Here is a 24193-nt window from a genome sequence, read left to right as displayed (position 1 = left end):
GCCACTTTTTTGGGCTACATTTCATGACTGAGCCTTTGGAATAGATGTAGTTTTTGTTGCTTGTTTTCAACATGTGTAGTAAGAAGACTATATGATGTTGGTCCTCTCTGGACTGCTTAACCCTCCTATTATGTTTGGGGTCAATTTGACCCCATTCAACATTTAATGTCTCTAAAAGCATGATTAACATCAACTTCAACTTGATACTTGATGAATTTTCCTAATTTCATGAGGAAAACTGGTAAACATCAAATTTAACATGATATGGTTTCAAGGTCCTGTACACACTTAATACACAACGGTGTTGTATGGTGGGTCGTTTTGACCCCAAACACAAAAGCCTTATAAAACCAGAGAAAATCTAAAAGTTTTGCACATATTTTATTTCTCTTTGTTTTGGCTCATACTAAGGGAACTTTCCCATTCAACACCATTTCTCTTTGAGTTTTATCTCACCTGAAGATTTTCTGCCAATGAGGTCCTGTCACAGCTCTTTGAAAAACTATTTTGGTGACTAATTTACTTTTAATTGTTTTTTTATTATCATTATTATTATTTTTACATTATTGACTAACTCCTATGTGTTACTTTCTGATGTTCTGAAGCGTAAACTTGGGTAACACTTTCAGCTACAATTTTTTGTAGGTTTAAATTGCTGGGGTCAAGTTGACCCCAAACATAAAGGACGTTTGTTAATTTTAACACAATAGGAGGGTAACCTTGTTGTAAGTATGCTGCTTTCATTTGCTCCTTGTAAGCTCCCACTTCCATATTTATTGGTTGTAAATATCACTTGTGGGTGCATTCAAATAGTAGAAAAATTAACTCTGTAGCAAAAGTAGTTTTTGGGTGGCTGTTGTTTTATTTTAGAAATCAAGCAGTACAGAGCATCAGCAGCAGAACGACTAGGAGAAATTGTGCATCAGGGCATGTAAATGACGTTTAAATTGATGTAGGCTATTACAGAAAAAAGTATGACAGCATCACTTGAACACATCACTTTAAACATCAGTCGTTGGCATGGCTTCCACCTCCCCCCTCCCCCCCCTTTAAACGTCACATCTCGGCAGCGCGGCTATCAAAGAAAAATCCGCCTGTTCTCCACTTGGTTGGGTCGCTCAGACTTGCTGACCTCGTCCTGACGGGAGCACGCGCAGGCAGCGGCGGATCAGGAAGCTCACTGAAAGCGCAGGTGAAAAGACCCGCCGATTATTCGGACTCTTGCTTCTGGCCCTGACAAGTTAAGACACAATATCCAGCTCCATTTTCCACACTATTATCTTCACCTTCGTACAGAGGAGATTCAGCAGAGTTTTTTTTCTTGTGTGTGAGTGGCCCGGTCACACATGGCTCCCCGGGCGGTATGGCTCCTGGTTGCGCTGTTCGGTATCCTGACTCTGCGCTCCTGCTGGGCTTATACCTGTCCGGCCATCTGCCGGTGCAGTGTGGACTCATTTCACTGCACCAGAGACACTCAGCTGGCCTCCCGGGCACCGGCACCCTTCGTGACTCGACTGTAAGTATCCCAAGTTTCACTAGAATATTCCTATAATATTCCTGTATGGACTTATAGAGTGTTTATGATTCTCAGTAGTGACTCCATCGATGCTTTAGGCAGTTTTTTCTCCTGTTGTCACTTCAGTATTCCTATAGGGACTTATAGTGTGCTGTGGTACTCACTAGTGGGTTAATATTGACCTTATGTCTTAATTGTATTTTTTTTGTCTCCTCACTATAATATTCCCATGGGGAGTTTTTCTGTGATATTTTACTCTGATAAAACTTTCTATATGATTGCTTACTTCAGTTCTTTTTCATGAGGGATACAACTGAAAAAAACTTTTTGTATTGGCTCAGGCCTGTAGCCTATTCCCATGAGCTGAAATGTATAAATTGTATCCCCGGAGTTAACTTACGATTCATCTGTGAATCTTCCAGAAGACTCACCCATCTGCCCTTGAGAGAAGTTCCCAGTCATGCCTTCAAAGAGCTGATCAACATTACAATAATGTAAGTTCCTTGTGCCTATTTATTTATTGGAGTTTGGGGTAAGAAACATATAGGCGAATTTACATCGACTTAAAGGACATTTCACTCTAAAATCTTATGGATAAATGGTTAAATAGAGTCCAAAAGGAAAACTGAAAGCAGACATCTTTCAAATGTGACAAGTTTTTCCCCTCCTATTCACTTATGTGACTATCAGCAATTACAGGGAAACACTTTATTAACTCCATGACTTTACCTTGAATGCCAGAAAGGAAGGGCAATTGAATGGGTTTAGTTTAGTTTATTTTATCTAAATTTCATTGTTACAGAAATGAATGATGTGCTTTTGGTCAATATGGTGCGAACAAACAATTTGTACAGCAGATGTATGTAGGCTAGTACGGAAGCCGAGAATGGCCGTGCTTACAATTATTTTTTTTTAATGCCGTTATCTCGAGATCACGAGATAATTAACTCGTGATCACGAGAAAACAAAATGTCGTTTCCTCTTATTACTTAGAATTTTTATCAGAGATCAGGAGTCCCATGCCATCATGCATAGATGGCGTCTTGACAACTGTAGCAACTGATTTAAACTGAAAATCGTAACTGCAGCATTTATGCCTTGACTTTCTGTTCAGTTATGAATCCTCCCCGACAGTCATGACAGTGATCTTGAAGGCTGAAATCAGGTGTGATCAAATGAACCAGACACTCATTTTCGAGTTCTCCATTATTATCCCGTGATCTCGAGAAAACAAAAGTCGTTTTCTCGTGATAAATTATCCCGTTATCTCGAGAAAACAAGCTTTGTTATCTCGAGATAACGAAATAATTAACTTGTGATCTCGAGATAAATAATTGCAAGCACGGCCGTTCTCGACTTCCGTAGTATAGTATTGAAGAGAACCAAGAAGTTTGGTATATATGCAAATTCACTTATTCTAAACATTCAAATATTTGTAGCCATTCATTGTGGAAGCTTGTAGCGCCACCTATTGGCCATGTGTACACAGCATGTACAGTAGTATCACAGTATATCCTTCACTGTTAGAACTGTGAAAACTGTAACACTTATATAAGGTGCTGAATAAAACCATGTATAGTAGCCTGTGCCCTGATATGTGGGAGGATGTAGCACCTCCTATAAGCAATATATACAGAATATGTACAGTGTCTACCATGAAAGAAGCACGAAAACTATTTTGATGTTCTGAAGAAAACACTGAATAGCACAATAGCCCGTCACTGTGGGAGCCACAGCACAAGCATACATATTTGATTGTTTTTGGAACTTCTTTATGTGCCAAATTATACTCTATATATTAAAAAAACATTTCAAATGAAAGTTCAGTAATTCTAATATATAGAGAATCCTGTGCTATTATTTTGTCAGTCAGGGACATTTGTTACTAAATATCCTTTGAAAAGCAAAAGATGGCTTTCAGTGTTTTACATCATTTGAAACATGTTTGAGTGTCTATTAATTGTCACTATAATGGTTTAAACTATGTGACATGAGAAGACTAATAACATTTGAAAAAAAAAAACATTTTAGTCAACATTTTTAATGAAGTTATTTAATTATTTTGAAAGACTCATGTACATGTGGAAGCAAATAGTCTGTGAAAGTAGTCAGTTTTAAGGATATGTATTCACTAGTATGTATGCTTTATCACATGGCATTCAAAAACCTTGAGAATATATTGTTTTTCCTGACTGGATGAGCACTGCGGACTCAGATGTGTTAATCACAGTCGGCTATTACAGGGCATTTATGCAGGATCATTGCACTTATTCTCAAATGATTTCTCCGTGTGAACATTGAGCAGTTATACCCCAATGAACTCTGACTAATAAAAACCTGACTATTACAATAAACACATAGGCATTTACCAGATGATTTTACAGTGAGCAGCTTGCAGTAATTACACGCAGTGGAAGAGGTGAACATTTGTATATCAGTCATTACTTCATAATGTAATTAGTTTTCACCTGGAGTTTACTGTCCATAACACTGTGATAACTACGCTACATGCAGATGCAAGCATAGACTCAATTCACTTTCTATCAAAAGGTTTCACCAACATGCTTGTGTCATCAGGTTTCAAACAGGCATTTTGTTTGGGATTACAGCTAAATGCTACTGAGTTTCCAAATACTGGAAAGCAGGATTATAGTTCTGATTAAAAAATGAAAATCGTCTAATGGCGAAAATCCCAGATCACCAACAAAATCTGATCAACTGATGCTTGGGCCAACGGCTATCTGTCCACCAAAATTCAGCCAAATCCATCAGTAACTTTTTGAGATATCGTATCTTGCTAACAGACAAACAGACTTTGTTGGTGGTGGTAATTAATTGTTAATTAATTACATATCCATGCCTTCATTGCCACAAATGCACCTTGGGACTGTACAGAATCTGTACTTGTTCACTTTGGGATAGTTATCATGTTTACAAACACTGAGTGATCTGTATTCTTAAATTGAATGGGTTTCACCATTTGATAGATGTATCAGTTACAGTTTATTAAGCAGGTATTAGCTGAAATGATGTTAGCCTATGGTAGAATCAGTTGGTTCAGTTGGTGTGTGTTGAGTGTGTTTGACTTTGCTCTGCTCCTCAGGGGCAAGCCTTATCAGTCTCATATACCTACATGTGATAGGTTAATTATATTCAAATACAGTGGGTGATTTACATTTTCTCATGGTTGACAAAATAGTTTTAAGCAACAAAACACACTCTAGCTTTAATGAGAAGTCTTTCTTAAAGCTGTGTTGTGATCCTGTTCCATTTCCAGCCACAGCCAACTGCTCATTACACTGCTTTGAATCACATGCAACCGAATTTGGATTTACATCAAAATGTTTCACCTCTTGGTATACGAAACCTTCCAGAGAACATGAAAGCTGCATAGGCTGCGTTCTGATCTGTTTGCCCTGTTGTATCTAACCTGTGTCACGGTGTGTGGAGGTAGAGTGACACGAAGAGCCTTGAATGCTTTGTCTTTGATGACGCAAACTGGAAATTGTGGCGCAACCTCTTCCAGATGATAAACTGAAATAGCTTTTTTATGGGCCGCAAGTGGTAATTATGATACTATACATAATGCAATCAGAGGAGAGGATAAAAGAAAATATAAGCAATACAGATGGAGTTGTTTAATTGTCCCCTGGTTTAAGATGTAATCAGAATGATGATAATCTAAGAAAAGTGTTAGTTGATTACAGTAGAGTGGGTGTCCATAAACAACAACGATAATTACAAGAAGAGGGGAGTGACAGCTTGGCTCAGAGCAGAAGATAGCAACGCCTCCATCAGAAAACATAGTCAAGGACAGATCAAGGAGTCTTGTTGACTTTGTTTGTCTCTAAAGGTCTTTGTTGTGTCCTCCTTTTAAACATTTGCACTTAGTCTTCTTGGCCCAGATGCATCCATGATCTATGTTCTAAGCTCTTCCAAACACATGAGGTGAGGTGAGGTGAGGTGCGTGTGTGTGAGTGTTTGTTTGTGTGTGTGAGTGTGTGTGTGTAGTGGCCTAGAAGTATGAATTGTCGGTAGGGGCATTTTAATATTTCCCTCATGCATTGTATCCCAGTATCAATCAACTCTGTCCTATTTTTTAAAAGAAACTACATTAAAGTAAGTAAGGAATGAAATACAAAACAGACACTCTTGTTGCTCTTGATTTTTGTAAACCCATACTTCAAAATATTAAACACAGTCACTGGCTTCAGCTTGAGAGCCGTTACATTCTGAGATTTTCAAAGAGTTTTTACTAATTTTGTTTACAGTCACTTGTTAATTTGTTGCCTGATGTAGAGCGTTTTCTTTATGCCGCAGTGAAATTTCCCAAAGCGACCGCATCACTGAGATACAAAGACATGCGTTCCTCTCTCTCCACAGCCTGGCTCAAATGTAAGTGACACTACAGCTTCCACCAAAAATCACTAACACATCACACGAGTCGCATTCAAATCAGATGACGGAAGAATTCAATGGAGGCTTTGATGGCCGATTAATTTGAACAGTTGTTATTTGGTTTGCATTTCATGTTAGCTTGATAGGATTAAGTTCTCTCAAATTACAAAACTGCGTATTTAATCCCTGACTTTGAGAGCGGCTGGTCTATTGATGTTTTTGCTCTCCTTATTTGTTGAAATCTCCTCACAATATTATAATTACTAATATTTTCCTCATTCTTTTTTTTCCTGTAGCTCAGTACAGAATATCAACAGTCTGAGATTTATTGAAAAAGGAGCCTTCACTGACCTGCCCAAGCTTGAATACTTGTAAGACTATGACTCACTTTTACATTCATCATCACCAAGCAGTATCAATAGCAGTCTTTTCACAGTTTTGTTATTATTGCAATCACTCGTCTGTATGGACTTTTACTGCATTTCTCAGTATAAATACTCATCTAAAATGAGCCCTCCTACTTTTCTATATGTGAACATTGACTCTGAAAACCAAAATCACATTTAAAGTTTCAGTGAAATAGCCCCAGTCTGGAAATGTGTCACCACACAACCTAGATACAAGAAAATAAAAGAAAACCACAAACATCTAAACTTTCCAGTTAACCGAATGGGCATAGCCTTATAAACAGCAGAAGTGAGAAAGTGAAAATATTTCTGTTAATTAGGCAAAATTGCTGTAATTTTCTTGTTCAATCATCTGTTGACACAGTTGAAACTATTTCAGCTGCAAATTAGATTGTTAAGGTCTTTCTGGAATATTATGAATAAGCTTTGTCCCGGTCTTTCATAATGTATTTCACTCATTTGAATAGTTCAGCTGCTCAGACAGACCTCACTTTCCAACAGTTTTGATTTAGCTAGTTTCTACTGAAAAGACTTTGTCCTTGTGTCTTGATAGGGGAGAACACAGATGCTTGTTAAGTAGAATTTTTGGCGGCTGCCTGGTTCTGAAATAGGAGGGGTGAACAGGGACTAGGGGGTCCTGTCACGGCTTAGTTATCCAGCTACACCTTATTGTGCTCCTCTGTGCTCCTAGTCATGGAGTTGTCAACCTGGAGACATTTCTCATTCATGTTGTCCATCACAGTTTGCATCCTAGCTTGCATTGCTGCGAGTTAAATGTGAATGAATATTGAGACAAGCTAGGTGTCAAGGTGTCTAAGGTCACTAGCAGGCAATGATGCACTGTAATAAGCCACATTAAGCCTGGACTGTTTTTCCATACTGTATACTGAAACCTGGATTCTCTTACTGACTGACAGAATCTGCAACTCTGACATTTTGTTAGCACTTTGAAGATTTGGCCTAATCTCCTTATGCCCATCTCTCTCTAACTCTTGTCCTTGTAGGAGCATCTGTAACACTGGGATGATGCACTTCCCAGACTTCACAACTATCTCCTCCTTGGCACCAAATTTCATCCTGTAAGTAAGCCCATTTAAAATTGCAGGTTCTAAAATAGATCTAGTGTGCATCTGTGCTCACACACCGTCGTGTTTGTCCCACATGCCTTTGAATGGAGCTCAGGCTGCTGAGTCGAAGCCCGGTATTACCTTTATCTATCAATGCCACGGTGCTGCCAACTCTTAGCCTAAATTCTCCAAATGGGTCACAGTTCATCAAACTGCCCTTTTATCTGTAGAACAATAATTATGTCTCGAGCATAACTGATAATTTAGCTCTACAGTCTATGTAAATGTCAACTCTTCTATGCACAGAGAAATGGCAGACAACATGAGGATTGACACCATTCCTGCCAACTGTTTCCAGGGTGTCACAGAGGAGTATATCGACATGTGAGTACAACTGCCATATTCTTTTTGTTACCACTTTATCTGAGCTGGTAACAACAATTTGTCATCATGTTTTTTTGTATGTCTCACTATGCTTACATAGTTGAATGTTCAGTCCTGTGAACTTGGTGATAGGTGCCTTTGACAGCAAACTAAGATGTGTGACAATGTATCCTTGGCAGGAACCTGGTTAGAAACAGTTTCAGGGAAATAAAATCTCATGCATTCAATGGAACGAAGCTGAACACATTGTAAGTATACTGATAATCAAGATTTTTCAAGTTCCCCCACACTAAGCCGAATCAAAGTCAAACTGCCACTCTCCTCAACAGGCCCAGATTGTTGCTATTAAGTTTGTTGTTCAGTTTGAAGGCTTTCTTTAATCAAAAAACAGAATGTACCAGTAAACAAACGTTACGTAAGACAAAACACTGATTTGATGTCCTGTTGTTTTCTTACTCTGCACCATACTACTGTGTGTTGATGGAGACACGATATGTCCTGACACCCCGGAGTCCAAAAATAATGCTCATCTTCCTCAGTGTCAAGTTGAGAAAACAAGAAATGTATGAAAAAAGGCTGTTGGACGGTGTGGGCTAATACCCACACTGTGTCCTCTCACATTTTTTTATTGTATGTTAACTACAAAAAATTACATGACTACACAAAAATGACAGTAAATTTAATTTACTTGATTGCTCACCTGTGATTGTTTCCTTTATAGAATTTTGAGAGACAACAGATATCTCAGTAAAATTCAAGAAGATGCATTTGAAGGAGCCTCAGGACCAAGTTCTCTGTAAGTGATCGGAAATTCAAATAGACATGTAAATCTTGCTCGGTGTTTGCTGCCACCACAGAGGGAGAACTTCATTTAACTACAGAGCTGAAATGTTTCTGAAATTAAGTTGTTTCTCAGTCCCTGACAGGCTGACTTTTTAGAGATACAAGGTTTACACCCAACAGCAGCAAATTACGACTGTGGCTAAATTAAATATGTGAGAGGAAATTCATACGTGGTCCCTGTCTTGTTGTTAAAACCAACAGTATTAAGGCCATCATATTTGAAGTGGGTCAGTGAAGCGATATTTAATATTCATAACAATGTTTATCATTTTATTGTATAAACAGTGGGGTAGAAATGGTGACAAAATGAGACAGCCTGTCTGTGTCAACAACCAACAAGGCAGGGCTGCTGAATACTGATTAGTAAGCAAATACCCAAGTCTGAGGAGCATAGAGTTCACAAGGTCTCTGATTGCAAGCAACCAGTAATGTAGATATATTTCCTTTTATCTAGTGCTTGTGACATGCACTGATACACTGGAAAAAGTCCTCTTAGTACAGTATGTGTGTACTTCAGGATATTTTTAAATCAGATAAACATTAGGCTACAAAGTGATCGCCCAAATAAAGGAAACATCCAAGTACATGAGGGAGCAAAGTGAACTGAATGTGTATCTTATTAGGGCTGAAATCCATTCGCTCCTTAGTGAGCAAAGAAAATGCCAGTAATTACAACCTCTATTCTATCGTGACACATTTCTATTGTTATATGAGCAATTTCTTTACAATGACAGTGATAATGTGTTCAGAGTTACTCAGTGGTTTGATGAATATGAAAACAATGTAAAATATGGCTGCAAGCGGTGATTGCGGGGTCCAAGCACAATTTGATAAGACAGACAGATAGACAAAACATTACAGAAGGTAGAAAGACACACACAAAAACTGACGTGAAGATCGAACATGCAGTCTAACACCGGCTTTTGTGTTGGCCCATGACTTCTGTCAAGTTAATCTTTTCATTTCACCACATTGCTGGAGTTGTTCACAACGGCCAAACTTTCTATTATTTGTCCTTGATGACTAATGACTTTGAAAAGGACAAGTCTGGATTTGAACCCACAACCTTCCACATGAAAGGCTGATGCTTTACTTACTGAGCCAAACACCTGTTATCAGTTTAGTGAGGAGAAACTAATTAAAGGGAGAAGTAGTGTGATACTGCAGCCTATGATTGACAGACTGACAGTGCTAATCACTTTATAGAACATTGTAGTGCTCTCCATTAACAAATAAAACAATAGTAAGTCACATGGGCCAGAAAACTGCTGCTGCACTGCTCTCTGTGGGTTGAAAGGTCTGGCCACACCCCAATCAGTGATGCCATTCAGGTATTTTGCCATTGACAGATTATGTCAAACACCTGCTTGGAGTTTTCTGCACTGTGTGATTTAGTGTCGATTTACTTTTTATGAAACTTCAAAATGGTCACAGTTCATCAGGGGCTTGAACTCACAACCTTGTGGTCCAAAGACCAGGGTCTCATTTATAAAACTGTGCGTGGATTTATCACTCACACCAACAGTTGGCAGAGCTTTACCACTCTACCAACTTCCACTTAGATGTGTGTCACAATTGGGAAACAAAACAAAGCAACAAGTGATAGGTCACAGGTGCTAGTCCAAACCATATTGAAAGCCTCAGAAAGAATATTATAACTGGGCTAGCGCACCACATTAATCAATTTACATATGGCTTTACAGACATAATCTTGACAGTCCAGACATCATTTGTATTTAGTTTGATGAAGACTGATCAAACTATCTTGAACATATCACATCGTTAATTTATCAAACTCTTTGCAGCTGCACATTTCCATCTACTGTGCGCTCGGTTTTCAACATATTATAATTTTTGGGCTGTTTACTAATTTAGGTATAGCGATTTCAAAAATCAGGTTTTTTTTCCTGTGTTTCGTTAAAAGGTTATTGGTCAATAAAAGCCAAACCATTTGAGCTATCAATAACCTTTATACAACTTTGAAAGAGGACGGTCCCAAGATTCTCCACACCAAGTTTCATGTGAATTGGATGAATGGCCTAGGAGGAGTTGTGAAAAAAGTGTTTCTTAAGAAATTCAAAATGGCGGACAATGCAATATGGTGGACATTGAAAGTGTGGACTCGGCACATTCCAAAGAATCTAGGAACACAAGAATTTTCAGTCTACAACACATGGTTCAGAAGTTATTGGCCAAAATGTAAATTGCTTGTTATAGCGCCACCATCTGGCCAATGTGCATGGGCTGCCTTGCCTGAGTAGTGGTGGGCCGTAGGACCCACCTGCCAAATATGGCTGCTGTAGGACTTAATGTTTCTGAGCTGCAGATACTTTTAGCGGAGAAAAAGAAAGAAAGAAAGAAAGAAAGAAAGAAGCAGAATAATTCCAGCAAATACAATAGGGTTCCAGTACTATATGCTTGGACCCCTAATTATATGCCTAGGCTGTCTCAGCCACTTGACCTCAACACTCATGGGAGATTCTGTAGAGGAGTCTGAAACAGCATTTCTCACCACCATCAACAAAACACTAAATGATGGCCTTTTGTGGGGAAGAATGGTTCCCCACAAACCTCCCAACAGAGTTTAAAATACATGTAAAATCTATGACAAGGTGGACTGCAGCTGTTCTAGTTCTGTAAAAACACTTTCATTTACTTTGGTAGTTGCTTTCATGTCTTTAACTGAAATGCCTGTCTACATTCTTTGTGTGTGTGTGTGATGCAGGGATGTTTCCTCCACGGCTTTAACTTCCCTCCCCCCTAAGGGGCTGAGGCAGGTGAGGTTTCTGAAAGCGGGCTCAGCCTATGCTCTGAAGAGCCTCCCCCCTCTGGAAAGCCTAGCTGAGCTGCTGAAGGCTGAGCTCACCTACCCCAGCCACTGCTGTGCCTTCCACACGTGGCGTCGGAAACAAAGGTACATGTAACAAATCCATTCAAGGCTACACCTGAGGAATAAAACTGCTCTCCAGCGAATAAAAAAACAGCTTTTCATGTGGAAGTGAGAAAACAGTGAATTTGATATGCGAAAGCGAGAAAACGATGAATTTTCTTTATATTTAATTAGATTGAATATATTCTTCTGAGTTCTAACCTGTTTGCCTCCCTCTTTTACATTTGAAGGGAAAATGCCTTTAAGAACTTCACAAAGCTGTGCGATGTCAGTGAAACAGACATTATGTAAGTTATCATTTCATTACCCAAATACACTTATGCAGATAGTTTTTCTTAATCAGTTCCTTTGCATTCTTGTCCCGTCTTCTAGGGATTGTTATGATCATGTTAACTTCTATGTATTCTTTAGAGAACCCACGGAGGATGGTGTGCATGGTTTTAACGACATCAACTTCCAGTATCCAGACCTGGAGTCGGATTGTGTTAACAGCCCCTTCATAAAGTGCACGCCTACGCCGGATGCTTTCAACCCTTGTGAGGACCTGCTGGGCTATTCTTCCCTGCGCTCTCTCACATGGATAATTACAGTTTTTGCTGTGAGCGGTAACCTGGCTGTGCTGGTTATCCTGCTCATTAGTCGCCACAAGCTAACCATTTCCCGATTTCTGATGTGTAACCTAGCCTTGGCTGACCTGTGCATGGGGCTCTACCTGATGCTCATTGCCTTCATGGACTTCCACTCTCACCAGGAGTACTACAACCACGCCACCGACTGGCAGACAGGCACAGGATGTGGCATAGCAGGGTTTTTGACAGTGTTTGCCAGCGAACTCTCTGTATACACACTGACTGTGATTAGCCTCGAACGCTGGCACACCATCACCAATGCCATGCATTTAAACAAGATGCTGCGGATGCGGCATGTGACAGCCATGATGGGGGCAGGCTGGGGCTTTTCTCTGCTGGTTGCCTTACTCCCTCTGGTGGGGGTCAGCAGTTACAGCAAAGTGAGCATCTGTCTGCCCATGGACATCGCGACACTGAGCGCCCAGGTTTACGTGGTGGCTGTGCTGATTCTCAATGTGATTGCTTTTCTGGTGGTCTGCTACTGCTACATATGCATTTATTTAAGTGTCCACAACCCAGACCTTGCCACGCGCCATGGAGACACCAAGATCGCCAAGCGCATGGCTGTGCTCATTTTCACTGACTTCCTGTGCATGGCACCAATCTCATTCTTTGCCATCTCAGCAGCCCTGCGTATGCCCCTCATAACAGTGTCTCACTCAAAGATCCTGCTCGTCCTTTTTTATCCCATTAACTCCCTGTGCAACCCTTTCTTGTACACCATCTTCACTCGGGCCTTCCGGAGGGATGTCTGCCTGCTGTTGAGTCGCTGTGGCTGCTGCAGCGCTAAGGCAAACTTCTACAGATCACACAGCCTGGCTGCGCACATCCCCTGTACCAACAACAAAATTTCCACCAGCAAATCTCACTCACTTAGTTTCTATGCCTACCACATTAAGATGCAGGGCTGCTTTCTCAACAAGGGAGCCACATGACCTTTAATATAAATGCAGAATTGTATTATGAACTCGACGGCAGCATCCGTCCTCTTGCTAAAAATAAAATACTCATATTTCTTCGACACTCATGTCAAGAAGAAGAGATTTGCAGTCTTGTCTGTGGGAGGCATCGGATCAGATTTGATCTAGTTTAGTTTACAAGGCCAGAATTTCATCAGTCAGGACCATGAAACCTTACGTTGAAGAAACTGTCACACTGGGGGCCACGACTTTCATTTCTGTACAGTAATGTGGTACGAAATAGCAGATGGTTGAACCAGGAAAGGGATAAAACTAGTCAGTTATTATGTGTAACCATCCAAAAGCATATTAAAGTATTTTTTTTGTCACTGAAATCAAATTAGATCAAAACACCAATTGTGTGAGACTGAGTTGTTCCAAGGAAAGACATTTTCCTTTGGTAAAGATCAATAAATATAACTGTATTTATTATTTGAAGCATATAGTGGTCAGCATCTTAAGCTTGAACTCAATGCTGACTCCAACATGATCAAAAGGAAGTCTCTCTCAGCTCGTCTGTCTAGGCTGTTCAGTGCAGGCTGATGAGTGTTGGTGCCATCTATTGGGAGGTTGCACTCAGGAGACATTTGTAGCCTACTGAGAGACTAGAAGACTGCAGACTCACCGAGTGGCCACTGGAACTCAGTGGAATTAAAGCTGCTGTCTGGTTTACAATAAATGTACCTACTGCTCATTGTATGTTCAACGTTTTGTAATAAAATAATTTGGTAGAAAAAATAAATGTTTGGTCAATTACATTCTGCTACAGTAACCATCATTTTGCTTAACTAATGTTTATGTCCTGCCACCGTGGTACATGGTGTGCAGGACATTATGTCATGTTGCTGTGCCGACACACAATTCAAGAATACATGATAGAAACTTCATACTTAGACCAAAGGTTTATTTATTTATTTGGATCCCCATTAGCTGTTTCCAAGGCAACTACTCTTCCTGGGGTCCACCAGGTTCCCCCTAAAGAGCAGATGATCTGATTAGATTTTGGAGCACCTTCCTGCATAAATTTGCATATTAATGAGGAAAAACGATTTTTCTTGAAACTACTGTAACTGCTTAATGCTTTATGATACAGAGTTCATATTAATACCACCCATGTGTTATGTGAAGACATATATGTTGACATAGAAATATTTGCTAACTAATGCATTAATTAGCTTAATGAATGGACTCATTAGCATAATTGGCTGTTTAATTTATCATGGTGATTATTGCGGACATTAGGAAGATCAAGTACCTCTTGTTGGCATTTAGTCACAGCTGCTGTCAAGACTACCATACCAAACTTCTACATTCACACTGTCTCAATTGATCAATCATTCTGCTTAACACCAGGTGCATATAAATGCACTCTTCAAACCCCTCATATAAAATGATGTAGTTTTCATTTTAGTACTTACCATCATATATTCTGCCCTGTCCTGCATAAACCCATTTTCCAGAGAGGGTTGAGAGAATTTCATTTCTGCTGTGGCTAACCTCATTAACCCAGTATCCCTCCCAAAACAGTGCCTAGGATGGAAGGTGCTTTATAGACAGAGATTTGTGTCTGCTCAGTGTACTCTGGGGTCACCGTGGCCCTGCTCAGCACTTTTAATTGGTGGCAAATGGCCTCTGGTTTACATAACCTGGCGACCTGGACACTGGAATTCACATTCAGGTGGTGTCATAACAAATCATCCCTCTGTAGATGAGAGTTAACATATTTTGCAAACGAGATGTGGCTTCAGTAGTGAGTAAAGACTGTTTTTCAAATTCAGCAACATCTTTGGCAACGCCTATTTTGCAGCCTTATTTATATTCAGAATAAAATTGAGTAACAGGCGTCCATGCAGGAATCCAAATGCATGAAGGCCAATTCTAAACACCACCAGAAATAGGTAACATAAGCTTGGTACAGGATTCAACAGAAAGAAAAGGTTTGGTTGAATTCTTACAGTATATTTGATGCATGATGAAAGAGAAAATATGTCATTGTTTAGAAATCAAACAGCATATTAGCTACAATCAAAGCAACACAACCGTGACAGAAGAAAACGCATTTCAGGTCAAATAATGTTTTGCTCCAGAAATAAAGAAAACTATCTACACAAAAATGATTATGAAACATAAATTCATGCTGCTCATTGCTTCAGTGCTTCAATTAATTTAATTTGCAAGCAAAGCTGCAAGTAATTGGTTGTAACATCCTAAATGACTTGCAGTAGACTTTCAGTGTGCTCTAATACCTACTTTACATAAGTAATAAAAACATGAACAAAAGTATTTCAATGGTTTTGCACAGCAGTGTCTAAATTGCCTGCTTTTTGAGCCAAATTAAACCACCAAGAGGTCTGAATTTACTCAGTGTTTTTCCTTTAAATGTATCCTGCGTTTCTCCTCTGTCAGCATGGTGATCTGATCTGTGGAGAAGAATTAAAGACTAAGCTCATTACCACTCTGCTTCCCCAACAGCTTTAGAAAACACATAGTCCCTGCCTCCGTAGCACATCACTCCATCCTTCAAATGGAACTTCCAACGGTTCTTACTGCGGTGAATCTGCAATTGAGAATATCATTAAAATATTAACCACCAGTATTCAGCATTTGCTTTTCTCAAGAGGCACACAACAGCCAACAGGAAACTGAGATGTTCTTACTTTGTCATACTGGCAAACAATCACATTGTCTGTGTCAAAGAGATCGGGGATGTCTTGCTCAATCACATCATCTCCTGAATTCAAAGGATCCTATTCGAGAGAAAGTGTGTTGTGGGAAACAGCCATCAGAAACACTTAACACATACAATCTAATTCATGCTGTAGGTAAAAAGCCCAAGTGAGAAACAAGTGTTCCCTACGAATTGTGATTTCAATAAAACAAAACAAAATTTAATTTCTAGGAAAGAAGGCACAATATAGCTGTAGATTTCCTTTTGGAGATGCTTTAATGGCAAGAAAAATATGAAACCATTATTTATACAAGAACCCGATCAACTGACTCTCGTGGAGATTTATATCAGGGCATTGTTCACTTCACTGTTCACCCTCTCTTACCTCTTCCTCTACATTAGCAAGCTCATCTGCTCCATCACTGTCACTGCTGGAGGAGATGCTGTTGCCATCACTGCTTCCATCAACTTCCTGCAGGGCCTTTATGGCCTCTGCATTGATCATGCCCAGAAAGTCATTCTCTTCCAGGGGAACTCCATCTTCCTTCTCAATGTCGGAGTTGTCTGCAGGACCATCCAGCTGAACAATGTCTGACAGTTCACTGTAGTTGTAGTCCAAGTCCAGCTGGGCAGAAATTGCAAGGAGAAACATGTATTAGTTATGCAGTGGTAATATACAGTATAATGAAGTTGGAGAAGTCTGTGAAACTAACTCCTATGGCAGAAATACTATTTGACTAATTCAATATTACATGCTTGAATTGGATTGATTGGCGGCATAGCAGTCTATCATGCTATGAAGTACAGGACTCAGGGGTTTCAGATTGGAAAGCAATTTAACTTGAGGAAGCCATAATCATAATCTTTGCCTTGAGAAAACTTGTCAGCATGAATGACACCTTTATCACACATGGGAAATCCTTTTCAGATGGATTAATTTAAGAAATTAGGCGCACAAAAGAGCAGAATAGCCTGCACCTCCACACCTGGCCTTTCCATATCTCTGTTTCAGGTATTGTCTTGGAGGGAGTGCTCCTCCAAATTACCTTGTCAACAGCTTCAGACTGGTTGTCAATCTTTGGAAGAGCTAGGTTCCCTGCTATCACGGCCTCGTCTCTCTCTTCTTCAATCACTTCTTTCAGGATCTCTTCCATCTCACTGGCCTTCAACTTTTGTGTCTGTGTCAATGCCTCTTCAGTGCTGATCTGGAAGTCTAACAGCTGATTGGAGGAGAAGGCGGCCATACTCATGTTCACAGGTTGTGGACTGGGCTCATCCCCTTCCAGACTGAACTCCTCAGACTGGGATCCTTGAGGCTGTGGGCCCTCAGCAACAGGAACCTGGGGCTGCTGGGAAAGACTGCTCTCCTGAGTCGGGGGTAATTGGGTCTTTGGCTCTGGCAGCTGGGTGACAGAAATAGCTGACTCCGTCTCCTGAGGAGGAATCGTGTTGGGTGGGACGATGACTGACTGAGGGGCAGGAGCGTCTCCCCATTCACTTACTTTCTGTGTGGGTTGGGAGAAGGGTTGGTGACCTGCAGGGGCTTGGGTAACCACCACTGGAACATTGACCTTGTAAAGTTGACCTTAGTGAGACAAATCAAGATAGTGAAATTATATTTCTACATATTATCCCAGGCAAAAAAAAAAGTGTTTAGGCCTAAGTTGTGCCTTACCAGAGGCAGTTTGTAGAGTAACTCCAGCTGGTATTTGCACAGGATAGGCCAGCCCAGCAGGGAGAGAGAAGGTAGCAAGGGTCTCTGAGCTATTCTGTAATTTATACATTTTGTGAAAACGAAAATATGATGTTGCATCTCTTACAATATGACTTGCAGTAATCCTGTAACACGCTGATGATTAGATCGAACCCAAATCTAAACCTTAAGATAAATATTAGACTCATCAATTATACATCACAGACTTTTCTGAATGTACTTGACTGTGTCCAAATCCCACAATCCCAAAAAACACTTACACTGACTTCATTTATGTGCTATATTTAAGTCAATGTGTCTGTCCCACACTCTTTAGTGTCATGTTGACCTGTCATGTTACCAACTGGTGTCAGACAAATGAGGTGAATGTGCCCAGTGTACAAAATATGAAGGCAGGTAAGGGATTTAGATCTAGATGACACTTGCCTTGACTGGGATACGGTGTATATTTTGACTTGTGGGGATCACAACTGAGGCTGGGGGTAGAAATGGGAACAAAGCAGATGATACACTAGCCAACAAAGGATGTAGTCAGAGGATTACAAAAAGAATAGGCTAAATAATAGGCTGTGTCTCTTCTTTCTGAACCAAATCCGTGTTTTAGACAAACTTTTTAAAGCTTTCCTTAGTTAGCCTACCTGCGGTGTTGTAAATTCAAATCTTACTAGTCTGTTCAAGTAGTTATTAAAATAGCCTTATATCTTAGGGAATTAATGCCAAACCTTCCCATAATAGTTTTTAGCTAGAATACATAAATAAACTGACAGCTAAATATGTTTTTATGTATTATTGGAGCTGCAACATTTGTAAAATGTCATTGTCAATAAACACTGCAATGACATATCAATCGGTATAGCTTTGAGACTGCATCACACTATTCTTCCTCATATCACCATGACTTCTATACTGTACACTGAGATCTGATAGTCTTATTTCTTCGTTGAGAAGCAGTAGTTTCCAACACTATAGTTAGGTCTACCTGTGAGTTCTTGATCTGTCTGGCTGTAGTTGGCCGGGAGCTGCAGCACAAAGTTGGAAGAGTTGATATTGTTTTTCCTGAAGTCTTCCATTGCTTTTGACTGCATCATCTTTGACTCCCATAGCTGGAAAGGAAGAAACCTCATATCCACCTAGTAGCCTGTGGTGTTGGCAAAGCTCACTAACCCGGTGAGCGCGCATAACCTATTGCAATTAACTTTGCTGAGCCAAGCGCGTTGCAGCCTACCTGAAAAATTGAGCAGTGTTATGTTACTCACATGCCTTAAATCGTCAAGCACACGGTCCTCAAGTCCTTCATCCAAGAAGAGCTCCCGCATACTCTCGATCACATCATCAATTATGGACAGGTACAGTTTAGCCTGGCAATTTATGACAAGAATAATGCATCAGAAGCTAGCTTACAAACAGACTTCGCTAACGCTGGCTAGTTTGAACCAAACTTTACAATTTGAGAGGATAAAATTAGCCTTACTATAGGCTACCCTATAAAAATCAACTTTAAGAATTGGTTCACACGGCTCTCTACTGCCTCAGCCCCACTAATATGCATTTCGATGGGGGAAGACTGTGGGAATGTTATTGAAATAAAATGTTGCTTGATGGATTATATATGTAACGTTATGCCTATGCGGAATTGTCTTGAGTCATATTTTATAGTGTGTGTGTTCTCCTATACCATCTCCTTGTAGCGATATAATACACCACATTAAATTACCAGGTTTCTGAATGGAGTTTGGCGTGATCTTTTCTCCATACAAGAGACTGGCACTCAACGTTAGCTAGGCGGGCGGTAGAAAGAGTTTTTGGACATATGGGAATGCATTTAACTTCCGCTGAACACCTAAAATAATTATATTCTGCTTACCACTGGGCCTGTATTGGTCAGCATTATTCAATGTACAAAAATAAAGGCAGACCTGTGAGAAATCGACTAAAATAGCCTATCAACTGGGTAACCGTCGCTAACGGCAATAAAGTCAGTTCGTTCTTGCCACAAGCTGAGGTGAACTGCACACAGGTGAGAGTAATCAATCTCTACAGGTCAGCCTTAAAGCGGCAGTGGTTTTAGAAAGCTAACAGACGTTGGTGTCAAGTGCTGAATTGCTTTATAGTGAGACGGTGACACGCCGCAAATGTTCAATAAGTCTTTTATTTTTAATCGATAATTAGCCAAAATAATAACATCAGAGTTTATGTTAACATATTGACTGGACTGCCTAACAATGGAAGAATTATGTTCTCTCTCTCTCTCTCTCTCTCTCTCTCCCTCCCTCACGAAAAGCACACCCGTTAGGATATTATTAGGCCTACCTCCGCCAAGGAGGTTATGTTTTCGGTGCCGTTTGTTTGTCTGTTTGTCTGTTAGCAGGATTACGGAAAACTACTGGCCCGATTTTCATGCAACTTCGTGGAAGAGTGTATGGCCAAGGAAGAACCCATTACATTTTGGAGCGGATCCGGATCCAACTGACGAACAAGCAATAATAGCACGAACCTTGGCGGAGGTCTGCGCTCTCCGAGTGCCCTTCTAGTTTATTTATTTATTTATCTCCGCCCCTAACGTTAGTTAGCAGACCCCCACAAAACTCATATTATAACTCGAACCCTGGGCTGAATGCTGAGATGAAGAGGAGGGAGATGCGCATGACTTGGTTGTGGCACAAGAGACCAAAGTGCTGCCTGAACACCAGTCTCTCCAATTACGGGGACATGTAAGAAACTGGACATTAAGTACTCCTACTCCTTGTTTTCCAAGCAGTATACATCCTGGAAACTGTTTTGCATACTGTTGTCACAGGAGTACAAAATCCACCTGTAATTTTTACTGTTTAAAGGTATAGTTCACCCAAAAATGAAAATTCAGTCATTAACTACTCACCCCCATGCCAGTTGAAACACGAGTGAAGTTTGTTAGTTCAGAGCATCCCAGCACAACCCCCCCCAGCCTTCTCCAAAACAACTGAAATCTTTGAGGACTGATCGTTAGAGTTCCAAAAATAACAAAAAACAACCATAAAATTACTTCATACAGCTCGTGCAGCATAATCCAGTATAATCCTTCTGACGCCATGCGATCGCTTTGCGAGTGGAAAAAAACAAAATTGTATCCATTATTTAATGCAAATTGAGTCTTCCTCCATTGTATTTAGCTTCCGATTACCAAAGATTTCAGTTGTTTTGGAGAAGGCTGACATGCTGGGAAGCTCCGGGAGTGTTATATGGACTAACTCAATAATGACTGAATTTTCATTTTTGGGTGAACTATTCCAACCAGCTACAATTTTGGTCTAGAGAAGAACCATCAAATGGTGGTTGGTTACTTGCCAAAGTGGCTGGTAGACTTACCAACCACTTTTACTGTTTTACCAGGTTTTAGTTGGTGGCTTGTGGTAATTTACACCCTGATGGGCATCTGTTTCTCCTTTTTAGTTTATGTCTCTCATCTTGCTGTATTATATCAAATAAAACTATAGATAAAATATATAAAATAAACCTGAAACACACTTGGAATTACCTACAGGCAAATTATAGTTGCTGCCAGAGTGGCTTGAGGAGAAGCCATGCTTACCAGCCACTGCCAGAGCTCACTAGCAGTTGGCTGGTGTTAACTTCCCATCCCTTTCCCTGATCTATTGCATGTCTTTGTTTTGTGCAGAACAAGGAGCAGAAGGTCCTGAGGGAGCACAAGGAGGAGAACACTGCCGAGGTACTGTATGACCTCTGACCCTGACAGCTTTTCCATGTACTCTTATCTATCTTTTCTCTCCTGCTATGTGTCTTCTCTCCAGAGTGCAAAACTTATGTTTTCATCCACCAGCTACAGTGGCAAATAAATTGCATAATGCAAAAGTCATTTTCACTATTTTTCCAGCCAAATATGATTCTTGGAATGGAAAAGAAGCAGTCGATGGACACCAACCACAGCCAACATTTATCAGCATTTAGCTGGTGGCTGGTGTTAAATTCCTCTCTCATTCTGACTCGCTTCTCTTTCAGCTGGCCGGCCTCCACACCCAGACAGAGAGGGATGAGGTGAAGACAAACACCCTCCAGGCTAAAGTGGAGGCTCTTCAGGTAACACCCTGCACACCCTCCACTTCCAGCAATATAATTATCTCCCTCTCCCTCTCCCTCTCTCTCTCTCTCTCTCTGGGCAATAAAATACAATCCAGAAAGCTTTATTGGCATAACATAAAAGTATAAAAGTGTTTATTGCCAACAATTTGGTTATAGTTGATGCTAGCAACAGTAATAATTAATATCAAATACCACAGCATTAACAAAATAGACAAATTACTCTATTTTCTTGTAAATCCCTGTCTTGCACAGTTGGAGCTCATGTGCATAATGTTGTTATTACTCGGCTACAGTAACAAAATGCATCATTGAATTGTTGTGTGGTTTGTTCTTCAGTACCAAATGGATGAAGATGAGCTAGGGCTGAAAAACAAGGATGAGCTCATACAGAAGGTACAAATAGCCTGAAGCCTCTGGAAGAGTTTTGTCCACTGAGAAAATAACTTCCTTCGAGTTGCCAAGCACTGCAGCCCCAGAGCTTTATATTTCAGCATGAATATGCTGATCATGAGGAGAGCTAGTTGGTGATTAGTTGGTGAAAATGTCAGTAAAACTTTGTATGTATATTTGTTTTCTGAACTTTGCAGCTGAAGTGAAATGCCCTGCATGGAATGTGTGTACGCATGTGTGTGCATGTATTTAGACAGTGGAGGCTGGGTTCATTGTGGGCCATATGTGCCAGTCTGACACCTCTTTTATTTCTCTTCTGTAGGACGTTAGGCGGATTTAGGCAGTTTGAGAACAAACAGGCAGAGGAGATATTGTAACTTTAACATTATCAGCTGCTCACATATCTTAAGTATTGTCAAGGAAAGGAAACATTCCCTTTCAGCCAGCGGATGGTTGATTGACTGTGGCTGGCTGATTCCAAATTTCACCTGCCACATTCACTGTTTTACCCAATAGTGTTTTACCAGCCAACTATGATTTTTAGATCATCTTGTCGCTAGGCTAACTACAAAGGCCAGATAATAAGATAATAAAGATAATAAATAATAAGACCTGTATGATTGATTGATTGATTGATGATTTTATTTGTCATACACCACATGGTGCCCAGCCCATATGGACTTACAAGACACAAAGTCAGCGTGTTCAACAGACACACTGTATACAAGTCCCATATTTTCACATATAACCACTAGAGGTCAACAGCTTAGCTCTCAACAACCCAGCTTCAGACCATATTATAGAAGCTGCTTTGTGGTTTAGGAAAGCCTGTGGTCATCTTATCTGTGCCCAAACACAAGGCTTCCTGTCCACCAGAATCCTCTCTTCGCAGCTCTGGCTTCTTTTTCTCATAATTTTCAATGGAAAGGCCACACTGTTGCTCATTTTCAGCAGTGCTAGGAGCTTAGCATGCTTTTAGCACTCAGAGCGCCCAGTGCTTGGAAGTTACAAAATATTTCAACTTTTAGAAAAATAAAGCTGCGTTTTGAACTTGGTTTTCAATAGTGTCAACAGCAGGAACCAGTCCTCCAAGCGTCTGTTCGCCGTTGCTGGCTAAAAACTAAATGCCCGGTGGACGCAGGGGCTAAGCTCTCTACAAAAACACTCAACTTTGTAGGACGAACCCTCTGATGAGGATGAGAGCGCAGAGGCTGAAGAGCAGCGAGATGAGACGCTCCTGAGCTGCTGAGGTTCAGGCCAAAAGGTGCTGACCTGTCGCAGCACAACAAAGCTGCGCTGGACTCAGAGAGAAGCTCTCCTTGAATCTTCCTTTGAAGGGAAGCCTATTATCAGAAGGTCATATTCCCTTTGTACCCATATATAGCATAACCCATATTATATTGTGACCTTTCATAATGGGTTGTCTATTTTATTAGCCCTTACTCATTTCCCAAATTCTGTATGCCTTCATCCTGTCTCTCTCTCAAAACAAAACATGAGAATATTTCACATCAAGTTTTTATAGAGGTTGAAAATAAATATACTGTATGTATATGTATATAAGCCTTTTAAGCCTCAGAACCCATTGAGGATGACAGTAACTAAGGTCTATTTATAGTTTTACAAACACTGCCCCCTATGGTGATGAACCAATATCAACATCTATTTGGTAGAGTTGAGAAATCCAGTAAAACATGATAGAATTCTTACATTATTTGATAAACCTCTTTGGTAAATAATCAGTGTTAATGTAGGTAAAAACTCTATACATATCTTGTGTATTAAGATCCTGTGAGTACATGTATATTTGCAGTTGATATATCACCTGCAGAACATAGAACATAATGTTGTGGTTGAAGACAAAGCTGAATATGTAAACAGACAGTTTTACAAAATACTCAATATTTGAAATTTTCTAATCCATTAAATATTAGCATAGATTTGAACTTGTTTTATGGAATTTGTTTTTGCAGAAAATACCTACAAACCTGTGTTTTAAATTTGAACCTACAGAAAAGAGAGTCACAAATGTGCAAATTAGTTTCTCGTTTCAAGTAATAATGATAGTTGCAGTCAGTCAATCAGGGGTGAGATACTTAACTCCTCTATACCTGTGTGCTATCAAACTTTATCAGTGTACTGCACCTGAGAAAAAAATGTCTTTTTTTGCTCAATTATAAAATTAATTAAAAATTATTATGAAAATGTAAAACTTGACAGCTTAGTGAGACATTTTCACAATCTTCACAAT

General features: G+C 40.0%; 2 protein-coding genes across 2 annotated transcripts; one reads left to right on the top strand and one right to left on the bottom strand.

Moving 5' to 3' along the window:
• The first annotated feature begins 1346 nt into the window (after window positions 1–1346).
• On the top strand, window positions 1347–13069 carry LOC139650669 (lutropin-choriogonadotropic hormone receptor-like). The gene is made up of 11 exons (XM_071527410.1): window positions 1347–1516; window positions 1939–2010; window positions 5837–5911; window positions 6211–6285; window positions 7326–7400; window positions 7695–7772; window positions 7952–8020; window positions 8494–8568; window positions 11341–11529; window positions 11736–11792; window positions 11917–13069. Exons 1-11 carry the CDS (start codon window positions 1347–1349, stop codon window positions 13067–13069), a joined length of 2088 nt encoding a protein of 695 aa, XP_071383511.1.
• A 2473-nt stretch (window positions 13070–15542) lies between these two features.
• Window positions 15543–19363, bottom strand: gtf2a1l (general transcription factor IIA, 1-like). The gene is made up of 9 exons (XM_071527412.1): window positions 19340–19363; window positions 18732–18833; window positions 18455–18578; window positions 17902–17951; window positions 17437–17530; window positions 16808–17346; window positions 16147–16386; window positions 15751–15840; window positions 15543–15650 (listed from the first exon to the last, which is right to left on the bottom strand). Exons 1-9 carry the CDS (start codon window positions 19361–19363, stop codon window positions 15543–15545), a joined length of 1371 nt encoding a protein of 456 aa, XP_071383513.1.
• Between the last annotated feature and the right edge of the window lie 4830 nt (window positions 19364–24193).

This window comes from Centroberyx affinis, unplaced genomic scaffold (genome assembly GCF_046629955.1).
Source record: "Centroberyx affinis isolate AG114_WGS23_722 - 3 ecotype Tasmania unplaced genomic scaffold, CSIRO-AGI_Caff_v1 ptg001528l_1, whole genome shotgun sequence".
NCBI classification, from domain to species: Eukaryota; Metazoa; Chordata; class Actinopteri; order Beryciformes; family Berycidae; genus Centroberyx; species Centroberyx affinis.
Note: the sequence above shows the minus strand (reverse complement) of the source record. Positions and strands in the feature narration are given on the sequence as shown.

Excerpts from the sequence above, each read along its gene's own strand:
- LOC139650669 (XM_071527410.1), top strand. The coding sequence starts at position 1,347 with ATGGCTCCCCGGGCGGTATGGCTCCTGGTTGCGCTGTTCGGTATCCTG. Across the intron at positions 2,011-5,836 it reads CTGATCAACATTACAATAAT|TGAAATTTCCCAAAGCGACC; the intron begins GTAAGTTCCTTG and ends TTTATGCCGCAG. Across the intron at positions 11,530-11,735 it reads ACGTGGCGTCGGAAACAAAG|GGAAAATGCCTTTAAGAACT; the intron begins GTACATGTAACA and ends TTACATTTGAAG.
- gtf2a1l (XM_071527412.1), bottom strand. The coding sequence starts at position 19,363 with ATGCTGACCAATACAGGCCCAGTG. Across the intron at positions 18,579-18,731 it reads TGCTTGACGATTTAAGGCAT|CTATGGGAGTCAAAGATGAT; the intron begins GTGAGTAACATA and ends CTTCCTTTCCAG. Across the intron at positions 16,387-16,807 it reads AGTCTGAAGCTGTTGACAAG|CTGGACTTGGACTACAACTA; the intron begins GTAATTTGGAGG and ends ATTTCTGCCCAG.